At 40.2% G+C, this 18591-nt stretch overlaps 1 protein-coding gene across 1 annotated transcript in view; it reads right to left on the bottom strand.

The window, feature by feature from the left end:
• CA10 (carbonic anhydrase X) overlaps positions 1-18591 on the bottom strand; it is a 683978-nt gene that overhangs the window by 367492 nt on the left and 297895 nt on the right. The window contains exon 4 of the mRNA XM_006832414.1: positions 14318-14460. Within this exon, the coding sequence (XP_006832477.1) occupies positions 14318-14460 (143 nt within the window). The remainder of the gene's footprint in view (positions 1-14317; positions 14461-18591) is intronic.

Genomic DNA, 18591 nt, shown 5'->3' with positions numbered 1-18591 from the left:
CCCCTGATAAGGTGGTACTAAAGGCAGACTCCCAAGCTTCTGTGCAAATCACACTTGCTGTCTTTGGGATATCCAGATGAGGTTAGATTCTAGTTAGGCCCAGACGTTTGTCCTATTGCCTTCATTCCCTGAGAACACTCTTCCTGCAAATCACTTAGACAAAATTTCCATTTCACCATCTGAACCTTAGTAGCAGATTCTGAAAGAGTGATACAATACTTACTCTGAACTGATAATGCTGCCAAAAGATTAGTCGGTAAGATTTCCACAAGCTTGGAATAAATAATTTGGGAGTTAGCAAACACTAAACTGAGTTCTATATGCACTCCTACCTAGCAAATGAGCATTAAATAGCATATGTGCTATAAATAATGTATATTCAATTTCTTCATCACAGCAAAAGTAATACAGCTGGCTCTTGGTAAGAATTTAGTGAAAATAGCTACTTAGCTTAAAAAAAACAACAGTGTCTTTTTTCTCATTTGAAAAACAGAAACATTTTCTGAATATTTCAGAGGAAACTGAAAATTAGTATAAAATTTCTTCTTATATGTGAAATGAAGCATATAAGTAATACAAAGGTAGGAAAAGAAGACATTTTCAGGCAGGGAAAATGGTGTTAGTTTGATGGAATTCTATTGCATATGACACATGAAACTGTGTGAACATACATGTTCTCATTACTTGTGATTTGAATCTTGGCCCCAACATGTTGTTGTTGTTGTTGTTGTTATGTGTTGTGGAGTTGGTCCTGACCCTGTACAGGGTTTCTGAGGCTGTAAATCTTTACGGGAGCAGAAAGTCTCATCTTTCTCCTGCGAAACAGCTGGTAGTTTCGAACTGATGACCTTGCGGTTCACAGCCCGATTTGTAACCACTACACTACCAGAGCTCCTTGGCTCCAACATAGGAAAGAGTAAAAGATTAGAATACTTAAGTCTTAAAATATTAAATATTTGAGATATTAGAAACAGATTTATTATTCTAGGCATTTGTAACTTATAATGGTATGTTAATGAAGGTATATCAACATGATATTAAACTTACACAAGAAAAATTAAAATCTCACTAAATGAGTAGCTGTTAAGTAGATTACAGCTCAGAGAGTCTAGATGTGTGTCAGAGTAGAACTGTGCTCCCAAAGCCTTAATGGCTGATTTTCCTGAAGTAGATGGCCATGCCTTACTGCTGAGGTACCTCTCTCCGACTGTCCCCATCAGTGAAAAGCAGAACCCAATAGTACCCACCTCAGAGGGCAGGAAAGTATATGAAATAAAGCATGTAAAAGGAGTCTTGGTGTTGCCCTTTAGGATAGCACTTGGTCACAAGGTTGGTTTAAAATGTAAGGTCAGCAGTTCAAACCCACCAGGCTCTCATTGGAAATCCTATACAAGGTCGCTGTAAGTCAAAACTGACTTGATGGCACTTAACAACAAAACATATTTAAAACCAGTTGATTTATGACTCATGGTAATGTGAAATTGACCCATGTATGTCTATGGAGTCTTGGTATGGCTCTACAGGATAAGTACTGGACTGTGTGACAGATAGAACCATGTTCTAAAACAGTTTCAAAAGCTGGTTTTCAGAAACATTGTTGTTTATGTTATGTGCCGTGAAGTCGGTTCTGACTCATTGTGACCCTGTACAGGGTTTCCGAGGCTGTAAATCTTTACAGGAGCAGAAAGCCTCATCTTTCTCCCATGCAACAGCTGGTAGTTTCGAACTGCTGACCTTGCGGTTCACAGCCTGATTCGTAACCACTACGCTATTGCCAGGTCTTTTTTTCTCTGGGGATTCACACCTCTAACCTCTCAGTTAACAGTCAAGTTCATTTACTGTTTACACCACCCAGGGATTCCTAAAGTCCACTAGGGGCTCAGAGTCAGCTGTTTATAGAACCCCCCAGATCAGATATTTTATCATAGTGTTTCCATTTTAATCTAGTTCTTTTGTTTCAGATAGACAGAGTTTAGAAGATGAAAATGAGCATTGTCTTAAGTCCCTTAAGCAGAATCTATCTCATTTTTTTGCTGAGGTGGTGGGGAAATTGATATTTTTATTTTCAGACTTAAGAGTCTACAATTCCTAGGCAATATCATCATTTTAACAGGGCTCAAAATCTCTAAAAAAAAAAAAAAAATCATTTAAGAAATTTTGCTGGTCTGTTCAGCCAAATAAGCTTAGAGCAAATTGTTTTTGTTGTTGTTAAGTGCCATTGAGTCGGTTCCAACTCATGGTTTCTGAAGAGTGGCTGGTGGGTTTGAACTGCTGAACTTGAAGTTATCAGTCAATACTTATCCTACAGTGCTATACCAGGACTCCTAAGCAGTAGATTGGCCAATTTCACTGCCTTCTTGAAGTCAATGGTACAACTGACTACTGTTTTAATGTCAAAATAAAAATTCTCTCTTGAGTATGTGACTGTTACTTCTGCTGGCCAGGTGGTTGGCTTCTTTGCTGTTTTTGATTGCAATGGAGTGACTTTTTTTCTGGGTTGCTTGAGAGAAGAAGCTAGCTAGCTAGAAGTCTGCAAAAACTCGGTTATGGTTTTTCCTTTCTCCCTCCTCTTCATCTCCCTGGTATTTAACTATAGCAAGGGAGTTGAGCTGCAAACAGGGCCTGTGAACAGACATTGTGCTGTCTATTGGAAGAGACAGTCAATTTGTAAATTGCCTGTTAGTTACATCTGCAGATCCTGTAACTAGTTAACTAAAATGGTACTCCTGGAAGAATATGCAACTTCTCAGGTTCCTGGAGGGCTTTCTTTCCTCTAGAAATTCATCTGTATGTAAATTCAGTCAGCACCTCCAGTTAACTCTCACCAGATTCCCTAATCAGGAGCCCTGGTGGCACAATGGCAATGCACTTTGGCTGCTAGCTGAAAGGTCAGCAGTTTGAACCCACTTGTGGCACTGTGGGAGTAAAGAACTGGTGATCGCCTCCTGTAAGGATTACAATTTAGGAGACCCTATGGGACAGTTCTGCTATTATGAGACAGAATCCTTCGATGGCACCCAAGAAGAACAGTATGTTCACTTGTTAAAAGAATACTTATAAAAAGAATATAAAGGTATTTTACTTCCCAACTTTCATTAGGATTCCCCTATGGTTATGGGTTCAGTCAATCTCAAGACCCCAATAAATGTATGGAGTGAGAGAGAGCTCAGGATAAAGCTATAGATGGTCATTCTTTATTCACTTTGTTGCAAACTCACAATGTACTTTCTTCTAGCATGCTGCATTCCATTTCAAATGTTGTCAAGTGTTTTACAGAAATTTACATGTTTTGAGCTTCCCAAAAGAAGTTTCACAGAACTGTGTTCCAGAGGAGTTAGGTTAAGTATTGTGCAATTAACAAACAAATAAAAACAAAGCTAAAACAATCAAGAGAAGTGACAACTATAGTGTTTCAATACCACTGAATACTCTGAGATGTTCTCTAGGAGAAGAATTTATTTTGTCTTAACTTTCTCTAGATTATTTTAGCTTTATGAAGTCCTGGTGAGGCGCTGTAGGATAAGCAGTGGACTGCAAGGTAATTTGAATCTTAAGGTCAATAGTTCAAACCCACCAGTCATTCCTCAGAAACCCTATACAGGGTTGCTGTGAGTCAGGACAGACTTGATGGCGCTTAACAACAACAATGCTAGTTATAAAGAAATAGCTTGAATCTTCTTTCATATGTGTTGTTGTTATGTGTCATGGAGTCGGTTCCGACTCATAGTGACCCTGTACAGGGTTTCTGAGGCTGTAAATCTTTATGGGAGCAGAAAGCTTCATCTTTCTCCCGCAGAACAGCTGGTAGTTTCGAACTGCTGACCTTGCGGTTCGCAGCCCAATTCGTAACCACTATGCTACCAGAGCTCCATTTCATACGTGTATTACCACCCAAATTATACAACTTGTCAAGGAAAACCTATTCCACGCTGGATGCAGACGAGAAAGAGGAGAAGTTCCTTAGTCTGGGTTCTCAGGACCAGGAGGAGGAAGAAGAAAGGGGAAGGGTCGGGGGAGGCACAGGAAAAAGGTGAAAAGGAGAGAGAAGAGTTAGAGAAAGATGGGAAGGAGAGAAAGAGAGAGTAAAAGATGTGGAGGCAAAGAAGAAATCGGGAGTGGGGCAGAGAGAGTAAATGAACAAGAAATAGGAAAGACTTTTTTAATATTCACCGGAGGAGTAAAGAATTAGAGGAGATTACATACATTCATAAAAGGTTAAAGCCAGAATGAGATGCTTCCTTGGGAAACGTGACTTAATGATGTTGTATTGATTTTCTGGGTGATATCAATAGGTAAAAAATACACATGGATTGTCAAGATACTGTATAGTAATCCTCAGCCCAGATCTGAGCTCAGTAATGGTACACAACAACCTGATACCCACACAACACTATGCCTTTGCGCTGACTCGCTTTCCCAATTTAGAAGTTAGGATACAGCATCTTGGTCTTTCATGGTTTGCTTATCTTTCATCACTTTCCAAAGTCATGTACTGAAATTTCAACTTCTTGCAAAATCTCTGCATTTAGCATAAACACAATTACTTCAGCCTCATTTCTTTATCATTAATCAAAATCCTTTCTGTGGCATTCATGTTTCCCTGAATCCTTCCTCCATTCTAGCTACTCAAAGAAAGCAAAATATCCTAAAGGATAAAGAGTCTATATCTAAAACTTTGAGTAATAGTTGGGTGACTGTAAATGTAAGTTACCCCCTCCCCACCTTATGTTTGAAGTAGTAAATACCAGCCTTACACACCTCCCTTCATCCACTCTGTAATGCTCCAAGGACCCAAGGTCCTCCCTACAAACAGGGCTCAGTCTCTGGATAAGAATCCATTGAGCCACGTGTCAGTCCAAAAGGTCCTTCCTTGTTATAACCTGCGTGGCATTGGCAACTCCGGTAACATAGTGAATGGACAGAGCTCAAGATAAAGCACACAGTCATCCACTATTCACCTTGTGGCAAACCCACAATGCACCTGCACTGTCTTCTAGCATGCTCCTTTCCATTTGAAATGTTGTCAAGTGTTTTACTGAATTTTACATGTTTTGACATTCCCAACTGAAGTTTCATAGACCTATGTTCCAGAGGATCTAGGTAAGTATTGTGTAACAAACAAATAAAACCAAAGCTGAAACAATCCAGAAAAAGTTGAGTGCATAAATTCTTCTCCTAGAGAACATCTAAGAGTCATTAACATGCTAATGTGATTTGAGACTCCAACAAATAAGGTACTGGATATGAGCTGCGATGGACTCCATCGCAGTGGATTTGGTTTTTCTATTGTTTGTTTAGGATGCCCTGCTGGTGCCGTGGTTACGTACTCAGCTGCTAACCAAAAGATGGAGGGTGTGAACCTACCCAGAGGATCCCCATGAGAAAGTCCTGGTGATCTGCTCCGTAAAGATTACAGTTTAGAAAACCGTAAGGGGCAGTTCTACACTGTCACATGGAGCGGCTGTGAATCTAAACTTGAGTTGATGGCATACAGCAACAACAACAGGTTGCAACATGTCCCCATTTGTAAGAATTTTCTTTAGTGGTACATCCTTGAATAAGTGTTCTGAACCAATCTCAGATGAAAGTAAAGTGAGTCTGGCAAGTCTGTAGTTAGTGATCCCTGACAGATTCCCGCAAGGGCTGCTTCCTTTACTAGCAGGTTTTGGATTATTTCTCAACAGGAAGGTGATTTCATGCAATTAATTCATCTCTCATATTGACTTTATTTGAACACAAGTATCTTTAACAGGAGTCCTGGTATGGCGCTGTGGACTAATGTGTCGGACTGCAAAGCTATTTGAACTGCAAGGTGGGCGTTTCAAAGCTCACCAGTTGCTCCTCGGAAACCCCATACAGGGTTGCTGTGAGTTGGAACCAACTCGATGGCACTTAATTAACAACAACAACAATCTTTAACAGAGAAAACTACAGTGGGAGTTAGGATGTGCTTTCGCTCTACTCACCTCTGAGGTAGCTAACAATGGTTAAGCATGTTTTTCTCTGCCAATCCCTAGCCTGAAAATGTGTGAGACTATCCATATAATTAATATGGTTCTTGGGTGGTATCAACAATTAACACATTCTAGTTACTATCCAAAAGATTGAAGATTTGAGTCTACCAAATGTCTCCTCAGAAGAAAGGTCTGGAAATATTTCTTAAAAAAATCAGTCATTGAAACTCCTATGAACATAGTCCTACTCTGACACACGGAGTTGCCATGAGTCATAAACAACCAGTCGTCATTAATATACATGTAATATACATGTCTCATTTCATATATTTCCTCCCTCACAACCCTGTGAGGGGGTTACTATGAGTGTGCTTCTCCAGATGAAGACACTTAAGCTCAGATAATTGGCGTTCTCATGCACAGTTGGTCAGTGGTAAGTCAAGCATACACACACACACCTTCCATCAGCATCTATTTACTTGAAAATAGAGGTCTACATTGTCTTAGTGCACCTACCTTCTCCAATCTTCACTTTCAAAAGACCTTCTCAAGCTTTTGGAAGCCTTGGCTCATTCTGGGCTTGATCTCCCTTGAAACCATTTTTACAAGTTATTTCTCCTTCTGTCTGCCTCCTTAGCTATAAGTCCTTTCTCTCACATCTCTTTCATTTCATCTAAAAATATTATTTCCCACAGAAGTCCCTGTGCAGCAACATTAGTATCTTCAGTTACTGACAGTTTCTTTTTTTCTTTGTATTATCTTTGTGATTGTATTAACATAACTTCATTTTTAAGGGTTTTCAATCCTTCAACCGCAATATTTTTAAAACCTGCTTTTTGAAGACTTACTATTCATATCTGAAGATAGTACTTAGCTTATTTATTTATTTTTACTTTGATTACCATAATTTCTAAGATAGAACAACCTGCTTGTCCATTCTTATCTCCAAACTGGTCTTGTTGCTTAGAATTAGATTGAAATACACAGACCCATCATAGCTTCTTTCTGAGAAAGGATACAATCAACATGGCAAGTTACAACATGCATCAAACCACAAGGCATAGGTGAGGAAGAACTGCATTCACCTGGTGAGCAATTCTTACAGCTCTTCTCAACCCTATAAATACACATGAAATCACACAGGCCACTTCCTTACCATAGCAGCTGTGTAAAAAGACCCATGGTCCTTAAAAATAGCCAGTGATCTTCAGATCAGTAAGAATACTTTATCTGTAAGTGTGACATCAGTTTCCGATCAAAATCAGTACCACAGCAACTTACACAGATAACAAAATGGATCGATCTGCCTTTATCTTTTCTTCATTCGTCCTAATGTGGAGCCAGAATATTTGACTTCTAAAGATCCTCATGAAAACGGTATTTCACTCTACCTACCTTCCAACATTAGCGCATATCCTGCTGCCTCCATAAAGCTTGGTTACCCCCATTAAAAATTACTGCCAAAATGATTGATTTGGTAATTACTGTTCCGCCTCCTTAATAGCGGTTCCAGCATTGTCTGGAGCAGTTATTTAAGTTCATTGTTTCCTGTAGTTTCTGTGTTTCTGTTATTTCCTCCCCAAAGTTATCACAAACATATGTCACGGACATACATACCTCACACAGAAAGATGCATGTTATAAATGGCAGTAAATCTTTGTGATCAACTAAATTTTGCTATCAGGCTATGGACACATTTTTTAAAAAGCAGAGAGAGAAGTGAGGTAAGGTTTTAATCACAAATGTAAATAACATTCCTTACTGTGTGGCACTGTGAGATCAGCACTGGACTGTAAACCATAAGGTCGGTGGTTCAAACCCACCAGCTGCTCCTCGGAAACCCTATACAAGGTTGCTATGATTTGGAACAGATTCAACTGCACTTAACAACAAAAGTGACATCTGTGTTTTAACATATGTCCACCATAAGCCTTGAGGTCTAGTGCATTATCCCACAGTGCCACACCAGGCCTTCTACACGATGACAGAGGCTGAATATTCAGAAATAAGGACTGGGATTGAAGAAGCATGTCAGATGACAGATATGTCATGGGCTGTATCCCCAGGTTCTGACAAGCATCTCTACCCTTACCCATTTCGGTCCTTTTCAGAAGTCTCAACAACTCATCCTATTTACATATCCCATCTCTTTCCAGAGGGAATGTTCACCGAATCCAGTTCCATATATTCAGAAGTCAGGATGACACGTAGTACAATTAACAGCCCCCATTTGAAATATCATAGTATAACTAACAACTCCATTTGAAATATTATAGCATAACTCACTCTGCTCTCCTTCCCCCCAACCTCACCCTATGGAAAACAATAAATAAACTTCTTACAGAAAAACCTAGAAGGCCACATGACCCAAGGACACCTGAACAAACAGGGTAAAACGTAGCCCATTCATACAACCAAGATAAGGGTTTATTGGTGGGTTTACTCCCACTTACACAGGATAAGGCTCTGCTGTAATTTACCATACCAGCTGACAAGACAAGTCTGTGTGTTCTAACCGCTCTGTGTTTCTTGTATAAAACGCTGTTACCCTCCTCACTTCGGGGTCAGAGTGATTTGGGCTTGAGCTGACACTCCAGCCACTGGAAATAAACTTTGCTCTTTAATTTTCGGAGTTGAGTTCTTTCTGACTCGCGCTGCCGCAACATTACCATGGTAGGTGGAGGTACCAGAGTCTATTCCTGAGAAGTCGTAATTCTGGCAATGTACTGAGCAAAAACACAAAACTGAAACAACCAACTAAAACACTGACTTAATGGAAGAAAGCCTACTCTAATTTGAGATATGGGATCTCAGGGACTATGGAAGGGCAGCCTTCCCTTTCTTTCTCTGCTCCTTGTATGTTGAATTATGACACTGGGCTAAGGTCTATGACTTTTCCCCCAGAATTTCCAGACTCTGGAACCTTCACTCATATCAGGAACTAGTTTCAATCCAAAGATTTATAAGGGACTTCAAAAAATTGGTAGAACAAATGGAATGACAAGCTAATGGAACTTTTGGACACGTACCCTGCAACAGAGACCAAACACAGGGCCTATCTGAGGAAAGGTCAGGAGTTGATACCACCCAGAAAGAGTCTGACAGCACCTGTGGGAAACACCGAGATACTCCAGCCCGATGGGACATCACACTAGCTACTTCTAAAGGCAGACTCACAAATCTAAGATTCAACACATTCGTAATTAAGCTCACTTTTATTTTTCTCATCATAAAGAAGAAATATATTTCAAGATTTATTTTATGTAAGCACCCAAGTTTTTAACAGTGATTTGTTGATTGGTGGTGATTAAACAGCGAAACTCTTCCGGTCAGCACCTACTGTAGTACCTTCCTTTTGCTGTGGTCATCAGTTACCACAAACCTCAAGGCTTAAAACAACACAAATTTATGCTTTTACATTCTGGAAGCTACTAGTCTGAAATCAGTCTCTCAGGGCTAAAATTATTGACAGGGATGCTGTTCCTTTTAGGTTCCGGGGAGTTGTTGGTGTTTTGTTTTGTTTTCTTTTGCCTTTTTGTATTTGGAGAGGCTGCGTGCATTCTTTGGTTCATAGTCCCACAGGACTTGGACCTCTATGATCCATTCTCACATCGTCTTCTCTAGCTTTCCTACCTTTAGCCCTCACTTCCTCCTATACCCAGGTAACCCAGAATAATCTTCATATGTAAGGATCCTTAATTTGATCATGCCTGCAAATATTAATTTTCCACCTAAGGTAACATCACTACAAGTCCTTGTTGTTGTTCAACACTGTCCAATCAGTTCCAACTCACAGTGACCCTGTGTAAAGGATTCTGGGCTTTCTATCTTTGTGGAAGCAGAAAGCCTCATTTTCCTCCTGGGGAGCAGCTGGTGGGCTTGAACCATGGACTTTGTGGTTCACAGTTCAGTGATTATCCTACAGTGCCACCATGCTCCCAACACCTTTGGGTGGCAGGTCATTCTTGTAATGATTACATCTACCAACTCCAAATATATGAGGGGCTTCAAAGAGTTCATGGAAAAGTAGAATGAAAAGATCATGGAATTTCCCATGAACTGTTTGAAATGCCTTATATTTTCACCTAATTGGAAAGATAGATTAAAAATCTCTTTTTTTTTTCTTTCGGATTACTGAATTAATGCAGGCTTACTATAGAGAATACCCAGAAACCTGAGAGTAGACAGAAAATTATATTACTGTAATGTCAATCTCTATTCTATGCACATCACGGGCACTTTACCCCACAAATTGGGATCATTAAGTAAATCATTTTAGATCCTACATTTCATATTATACATATTATGAACAAATCCTCATGCCATCAATTACTGAAATGTCCATTTTCTTGAAAGAACTAAAAGGTGACAAAGGATGCCTGAAGTAATTTTGGGTAAAAATTGTGGAATCAGCATGGGTTTTAGACTTCATGCTAACATAGTCTTTCTTCTTTCAGATCAGTACCGAGTCCATCTATGTACTATGCCACATCTCCTCCATGAAAGCAAAATGCACTTTGTCCTTGGCCTACCTGCAGCAGAGAACGCTGCAAGGCAAATGCATATAGGAGTGACTGCCCCCAAATCATCAAGTGTGGTTATTCCTATTTCACTAAGGAGTAATCTTATCACTCTATATTTCCATTTTCTAATTGCTAAGCTTACCTATCGAATCAGCACATTAGAAATAACACAAAAACATATCATGTACACCCATTCTGGCAGGAGCAAAGAGACAAGGAAAAGTCAAAATGAATGTGAATTTGTACCAATGACTGACAGGTCTAGATCTTTAAAATAGTTGGTCGGACTTGAACTGGATGTAACACACCAATGATATCATAATCCAAATTTTCATATATAGAAATTATTAATGATTTGAGGTTGTGAAAAAGTGTCTTGGATGCATCAGTTACCTCCTTCATGCTTTTTTTCACACACACATATATCGCTGTTTTTAAGTGCCATCGAGTTGGTTCTAACTCACAGCGACCCTGTACATGGTTTCCAAAAAGCAGCTGGTAGGTTTGAACCACCAACCTGTGGTTCATAGTCCAATGTTGATCATACAGCACCACACAAGGAGTTCATATATTTAATTCTGTGAATACATACACCATAATGGAGATTTAATTTGTTGTAGGACAGGGTAAAGGATTGGTTAAAAGCTAGAATTCTTATCTCCATATGAAACCCAACCTTAAAGAGTATTGTTTAAGAAATAGAATTATTTTGCATTTTATCTATAAGAGTCCTATATGTCACATACATAGCACTGGGTGAAAAAAAAAATATATCCTCCTACAAACAAGAAAAAAGGACAAAAAGAAGATTGGGGGAAACTAACATGCAAAATAAGTAACTGAAAAAAATCTCACTACTTAGTAACAATGAATGTTTCCTGTCATGTCCAAGACACTGTGTTCGGGCCATGATCTAATCATGATTCTTTTTTGTTGTTCTTGTGCTGTGGTTGAATTTTGGCCTTGGTCCATGCCAACAAGGTTCTTAACCCATCATGCGAGCCCAATGCCAAGTAAAGTACATGAAAATGAATGCAGTAACACAAGTCAGGGGCTAGGACAGAGATGTGTCATGGATTTGTGCAGCAGGTACATTTAAACATATGCAGGAAAATTGTTCATGGATAAAAATGTGACCAAGAACACGTTAAGTAAGTAGGCTTTGATGATACCCAGTTGACCTCAGACAAACATCTGGCATTTTCCCCAAATTCTACAAAATCTTTCAGTCTTGCAGGCTGGTTTTCAAACATTTTCAAGTTGTATACACAGTTCTTTACAGTAAAACTAAATTCAGGGTAATAGTGAAAGGCCCACCTCCGAAACTGAGCCTCCAGCTCATTAAACACCACTGTTAAAAATATTAAAAACATGATTTAGTTTGTATCAAGTTCAAACATTGTTTCATTTCAAATGAAAAACCAAACCCATAGCTGTAGCCTCAATGCTGACTTACAGAAACCCTATAGGACAGAGTGGAGTCCTGGAGCTGCTCTGTAGGATAAATATGGGGCCGCTAACTGCAAGGTCTGTGGGTCAAATCCACCAGCTATTCTTGGAAACCCTATACAGGGCTGCTATGAGTCGGAACCAACTCAATGTCACATAAAAACAACAGTAAGACAGAGTAGAATGGCCCCATATAGAGTTTCCAAGGCTGTCATGTTTATGGAAGCAGACTGCCACATCCTTCTCCCCCAGTTAGCAGCCAAGCAAGCACTTAACCAACACGCCACCAGGGCTCCTATGGTTGCATCACCAGTTTATCCTCTTACCAGCTATTTTTCATTTTCCACCTTTTACAAATGCAAAGGGAACCATCTGACCACTCTTGGCTCTTCAAACAGCTGGCAACACAAATTGTGCCAGGTATAAACATTTACATTTTCAAAAGTAAATGTTTCCAACAGTCCAAACTCCAAAGCATTTAAAAATTGATTTGGATCAGGTACAATATACTGAACTGGGAAAAAAAAACAAAACAAAAAAAACACTTGTTCAAAGAAAACAAAGAACCTACCAGCATGTAAATGACTTTTAACACTAAGCCGTCTCCAGTTTTAGAAAGATGCTGTCTTGGAGTTAATGTTTTAGTTTTATTTTTTTCCTTTCACATCAACATGTTCCTCTAAGTTTCTGACGAAAAATGAAAATTAAATATCCATGAGGTGTGTTCTCTTGCCACTTTTTGGATTGAGCTACTAAGATACCCTTTACTTAAAAAACCCTATAAAAATGGGCTGTACTACAGCCTAATGAGCTGGCCCTGATGTCTCCTCCCTTCCCTTCCTATTAACCCCCATCTTGGCTATCTGTGTTTTAGTCTTGCTGGAAAGCATCCTTTAGGAACTTTCCAGAGTTTAGGGACCAAGCTCTATGTACTTTGGGCTCTCTTTCACTATTTTTTTTCTTTGCCTTAGAATACAATTGCTCTTTACATGATCCTCTCCCAGAAAAAAAAAAAAAAAGAATGGTTAAATTTTTAACCCCAAGAGCAAATTTCCCTTCTAAAACACTGACCATGAGCTCATGCATGCTCCTTGGCTTTAAATGAATGATGTTCCTGCTAAAATAGAGGTATCTGTACAATCCATGTCAAGGACCTTTTATGATTGATAAAAATAAAACTGCATATGGAACAATCATTAAAATAGACTTTCTAAAGAATCAGACCAATAAATGAAATGACCTACATCGGACCTTTCTATAAAAATGGTTCCCAAGTCATATTCAAAGCAGCAGAGAAATACTTTGTAGCTAAATAATCCCAATCACTGGCAACATCTTTTACAATTCCCCTCATGACCTAAGTCAAAGTCACTAACAACTCTTTGATAAGTCATTAGGTTGTTTTTCTTTTCTTTTGCCAGTTATGTGATAGGAAAAATTCCAATACAGCAGAAGGTAGGGGGGATACATTATAAACTCAGTGGCAAGAATGGTGCATAGGCTATATGAGGCAAAGTGTGCAGAGCCCCAAAGAGTCCAAACATCGGTGAATCAGCCACCAACAGTAGCAAAAGTTGTCTGTAATTTTAACCTCAATTTCTTGCACACAAATGACTTTCCATTCCTCTTGAGTTCACAACAGCTAAATTACCTTCAAATACAATTTTCCAACTTTTTTTTTTTTAACCTTCAACAATCTACTCAACAGTAAAAAGAAACCAAATAGGAATGAGCCCACAAGAGAAATGCTGTTTCTCTTAGAGAAAACCCTTTGTACATGATGCCCTTCCATACTCGAAGGAAGAACTCATCATCTGGAGGTGGAGAGCAGGAGGGACAGAGAGGTGAGATGCACAAAGCAGAACTCAGCATTTCTGTGTAGGAGCAACCATTCTTACCCAGCAAGACACCCCTAGGAAAATTAATTATTGATTTTCTTATAAATCATCTAAAGTGATTTTTGTTTGTTTGTTTTTCCTCCCAGGATGATAAACGTCTCATTTCACTTCTGTTAAAATTCTTTTCCTCACTTTGTTGAGGTTAAAAGAAATCTCAGGGAAGAGACATCTGAGAATACTGACTTTTCGCAGCATGCTCTCTACACAGGGGAAAAGGCAGTTCTGCTTTCTGACCTTCATGGGGTACCAAGGGATGGGACTCCCAGCAACCTCCTGGGGGTGCAGAGTAATTAGAAACATGAGGGTTTGACTGGCTTGGGAGAAAAAGCACAATGTAGACGTAATTATTTTTGTTGACAGCAATCCTGAGGACTGTGATATTCCTCGGTGGAAATACAAAGACATCACAGAGATTGAAGACTGGAGAATTAGTCTTCAAAGTCAGCATCTCCCTCCTCCTCAACTTCACTATGGAAATCCCACAGATGCTTACCTTCCTGCCCCCGGTGTTGATGCGAAGGGGCGTCAGAAAGGGGTCGAAGATCATGTGGCTGGTCTCTATGTTGACTGGTGACTGTCGTTTCCCCACAGAGCAAAGATTCCAAGCTGAGTTCACCAATCCCCAGAAAGAAGGAACTAGAAATTAAAAAAAAAAAGAAATTGTAGCATTAGGCTAGGAGGAAGGTTGAGGAACTATGGTACCTAACAGGTAAAAATCAAGGCTTTGCAAAAAAGAGAGAGAGAGAGAAAATGGATTACACCCTAGAGATCCCTGGGGTTTGCTATGGGATTTTCCTGGCCAGAATCGCCTTGATTTCTCTGCATGTTATGTCTTCAGGTCAGCTTTTCTTGTTCTAGGTCTATCTGTCCTGTGTAGTTAGCATTAATGCTTAAAGAATGAGAAGGCAAAATAGTGGAACTACCTCGTCTTTACAACATATATGAGCCACAGCAGATATTTAGCAATTCTTGGACTAATGCTCTGCTTTATTTGGCTGATTGCTGTGAGAGTCCACCCTACTCTATCTAGATGGTATTCCAAGCTTTTCAAAGAGCATGGTGCTTGACTTCTGTGAGGTGTTGGTGTGCAGAGTAGTCAAAGCAAGAGAGTGAATTATTTGTATGGTCCACCATTAAGGCCTGACAGGTGTTTGGCAACTTGGCTTTGTCCTTGTTTAGTCCAACACAGATCATTAACCTAATGGACCAGCAGCTGAAGAATGTGTTCACTGGATGGGCAGAAAGAATGACATTCAGGGCTGAGCGCAACTATCCAGGGGAGAACCCTCTAGTTGCTTTCAGCATCAAATTAAAGCAATTATTTGAATACATATCTATTCAATTTTTTATTTCTATTTTCTTCTTTTACAAAAGTGAGCAGAGTGAAAGGGAGTCAGCACACGAATTTAATGCCAGTGAAGATCAGAGATTAGATCTTCACCTTTTTCCTGCTTCTCTCAGTATTCCCAAGGAGGTACTGGACTTACCTTTCTTCCATATTCATTCACTCATTCTGAGATACCTAAGCATTCATTCACCCTTTTATCCATGATATGTATCCCAGGGTTAGGTCCTGAAGGTACAAGGATGAATTGTGAAGAAACACAACATTACCACATTGGTTTTGGTGTGGTTGTATACCACTAAGTTGGTTTTAACTCACAGGGACCCTGTAACAGGATTTCTGAGGCTGTTACAAGGAAGACCAAGGAGCTCTGGTAGTGTAATGCTTATGAATAGGGTTGTGAACTGCAAGGTCAGAAGTTCGAAACGACCAGTTGTTCTGTGGGAGAAAGATGAGGCTTTCTGCTCCCGTAAAGATTTACAGCCTTGGTAACCTTATGAGTCAGAATCGACTCCATGGCACATAACAACAACAATAAGAAAGACCAGAGAAGAATTGATGCTTTTGAGTTACGGTGTTGGAGGAGAATACTGAAAGTGCCGTGGGCTGCCAAAAGAACCAAGAGATCCATTTTGGAAGAAGTGCAGCTAGAGTGCTCCTTGGAGGCCAAGATTGTCAAACTTCGTCTCTTATACTTCGGACATATTGTCAGCAGGGACCAGTCACTGCAGAGGGTATCGTGTTTGGTAAGGTGGAGGGTCAGAGAAAAAGAGGAAGATCCGCAGCAAGATGGATTAGCCAAGTGGCAGTATAGATGGACTCAAGCGTGGCAACAGTAGTGAGGCTGGCCCAGGATCGGGCAGTGTTTCGTTCTGCTGTGCATAAGGTCGCTATAGGTAGGTACCGACTCGATGGCACCTAACAACAACAACAACAAGATATTTACAGGAGCAGAAAGCCACAGAGTACTGGTAGGTTCAGATTACTGACCTTGTGGTTAGCAGCGCAGCTCATAATCCTACCAAGGCTCCTTATTAACATACTAGTAACAGACTAAGTCAAATGTGTTATGGGACTACAGATAAGGGACCCTCAATCCTGAGGGAAGGCAAATGGGAGTTACAGGGGGATTCCTAGAGAAGATGAGCCTAATGAGCCACACCTTTATTAATATACCTGTCCTCTCAGGAACTCAATGCAATATAACAGTTTTTAATTTATAGCAGTCTTCATCTGCTCATAGCATGGCTTGAGAAAACCGAATCAAGCGAGGAATCCAGAAAATACTTGTCAGAGATACTATATGAGAGACCCAGTAGAGACTTCCAGCAAGATGGCGGACTAGGCTGACACACTACACAGACCCTCTACAACAAAGAGGTGGGAGGCCAAATGAAAACAGACACAAAAGATGGTCCTGGAACCCTGAGCTTCAGAGGAAAGGTTAGAGAAGTGGACTGAATATCTCCTGGAAGGAGAAGCTGAGAAGGGCTGGTGAAAGGAGAGTAACTGGTGAATGGACTGTGAGCCAGACGAAGTGCACCCGTCTTGAACCTGTGTGAATAGCTTTGGAGAGACAGACAGATGGCAGATTCACACAGGTAATGGAAAAGGTGGGATTTTTTTCTTGTTCCCCACACTCTCCTGTATAACAAAGGACAAACCCCACCCTCATCTATTCCCAGTGCAAACCCTGCTCTCCAGGAGTTCTGAGTTGCTTGGTTAGAGTCAGTTTGAGATGGGTGCCCACTTAGGCATCTGGATTCACATGGACATCAGACTAGCAGGAACCTTCTAACTGCCAGTGAAACTAGTAATCTGAAGGGCCTCCATGAGCTACTGCTGGATTGGGTGTGCTGATCATAGACAACACCTCGGCCTATAGGAACTCAATCTAGGCCTGAGAACTCAGTCCTCCATCCACCTCTGAGTTCCTTGACTGGCAGGAGCCCCAGAGTTTTCTCTTCTCTGGGTTCAATAACCGCACTTCTGTTGTTGTTGTTGTTGTTGTTGTTGTTGTTGTTGTTGGGCTTATTTTTCCCTTCACTGTTCTGTTGTTTTTGCTTGCTTAATCTTTCTTCTCCTTTTTCCTTTCTTTCCCATTCCTTAATTTTTATTCTTTCTATCTCAGCTTTTATTTTTCTTTTCTTCTGTTTGTCATTCCCACTCTCTTCTTTTTCCCTCTTGATTTTTCTTTAATATTCTCTCATCTCTTTTTCCTTCTCTCCTTTCTTTTATTTTTTAGTTTTTTCCCCTTCCTTTTATTTTATTCCGTTTTCCTTAAGTACCAACCTCTATTTTTCTGTTCCTCTTTTCTTTTTAGTTATTCGATTCTTTTTTGTTGTTGTTGCTGTCCTTTTTGCTTTTTTATTTTTCTTCTTTTATTATATTCTCCCTTTGCTGTTGTTTACTTGTTTGTTTTATTTTCCTGTGTGTGTTTCCTACTCTTGCCCTACCAAATGCAAGACAGCAACCATATCCATACAAGTCAGCTACACCATACCCTCTGCAGCTCCACCAACTGGACAGTTGTCAATACCAGATCCTATAGCACCTGGTCAACAACAGACATCAATTAACATCAGCCAAACTCATCTTAAACTAAAGCTGCATGAATGGTGAATGGAAAACAGTACATACATTTCCATTCTCTAATTACACCCACAAGGAGACCGTTTGAGAGAGAATAAGAACACATCAACATACAATCATCGTTTAAATATAAATACAGGACTTCTAGCAAGATGGCGGACTAGGCAGATGTACTACACGGACCCTCTACAACAATGATACAACAGATGAAATAAAACAGAAACAGATAAAAGTCTTGGAACCTTCACTTCAGAAGAAAGGTTACAGAAGTGGATGGAGTGCTTGCTGGGAGGACAGCTGAATGGGGATGATGAGAGAGGGAGACTGACTAGTAAAGGGATGCAGCGTGACCAGCTTAAACCTTCACAAAGGCTGCTCATAAGCAGCTCTGGCAACTGAAGGAGGCCTGTCAGAGCAGATCCACACAGGCAATTCCTTTCCCCACCCCAACCCATGATCCTCTGGTGACCAGAGCTATGGCCACATCCCACCCTCATCTACTCCCAGCACAATTCCTGCTCTCTGGGAGTTCTGAGTCACATGATTGGGAACCATGCCATTGTGAGGCGGGGGCCTGCTGTGCTACTTTAATGTATCATTTTGGTGCCTGGATTCAGGTGGGCTTGGCTTAGGACCTACAGAATCTATAGAGTAACCAGACCAGCATTTAACCAGTCACCCTATCTCCAATTGCCCTGTGGTCCTAGCTGGCACTGAGGTAGCTCCACAAAAGCCTCTATGAACTATTTCTGGATTCTGAACATAGATTAACACTGAAGCCAAAAGGAATTAAATCAGGGCTTGTAACTCTGCTATCATATCCTTCCCAT

Source organism: Chrysochloris asiatica, unplaced genomic scaffold (genome assembly GCF_000296735.1).
Source record: "Chrysochloris asiatica unplaced genomic scaffold, ChrAsi1.0 scaffold00007, whole genome shotgun sequence".
Lineage (NCBI taxonomy): Eukaryota > Metazoa > Chordata > Mammalia > Afrosoricida > Chrysochloridae > Chrysochloris > Chrysochloris asiatica.
Note: the sequence above shows the minus strand (reverse complement) of the source record. Positions and strands in the feature narration are given on the sequence as shown.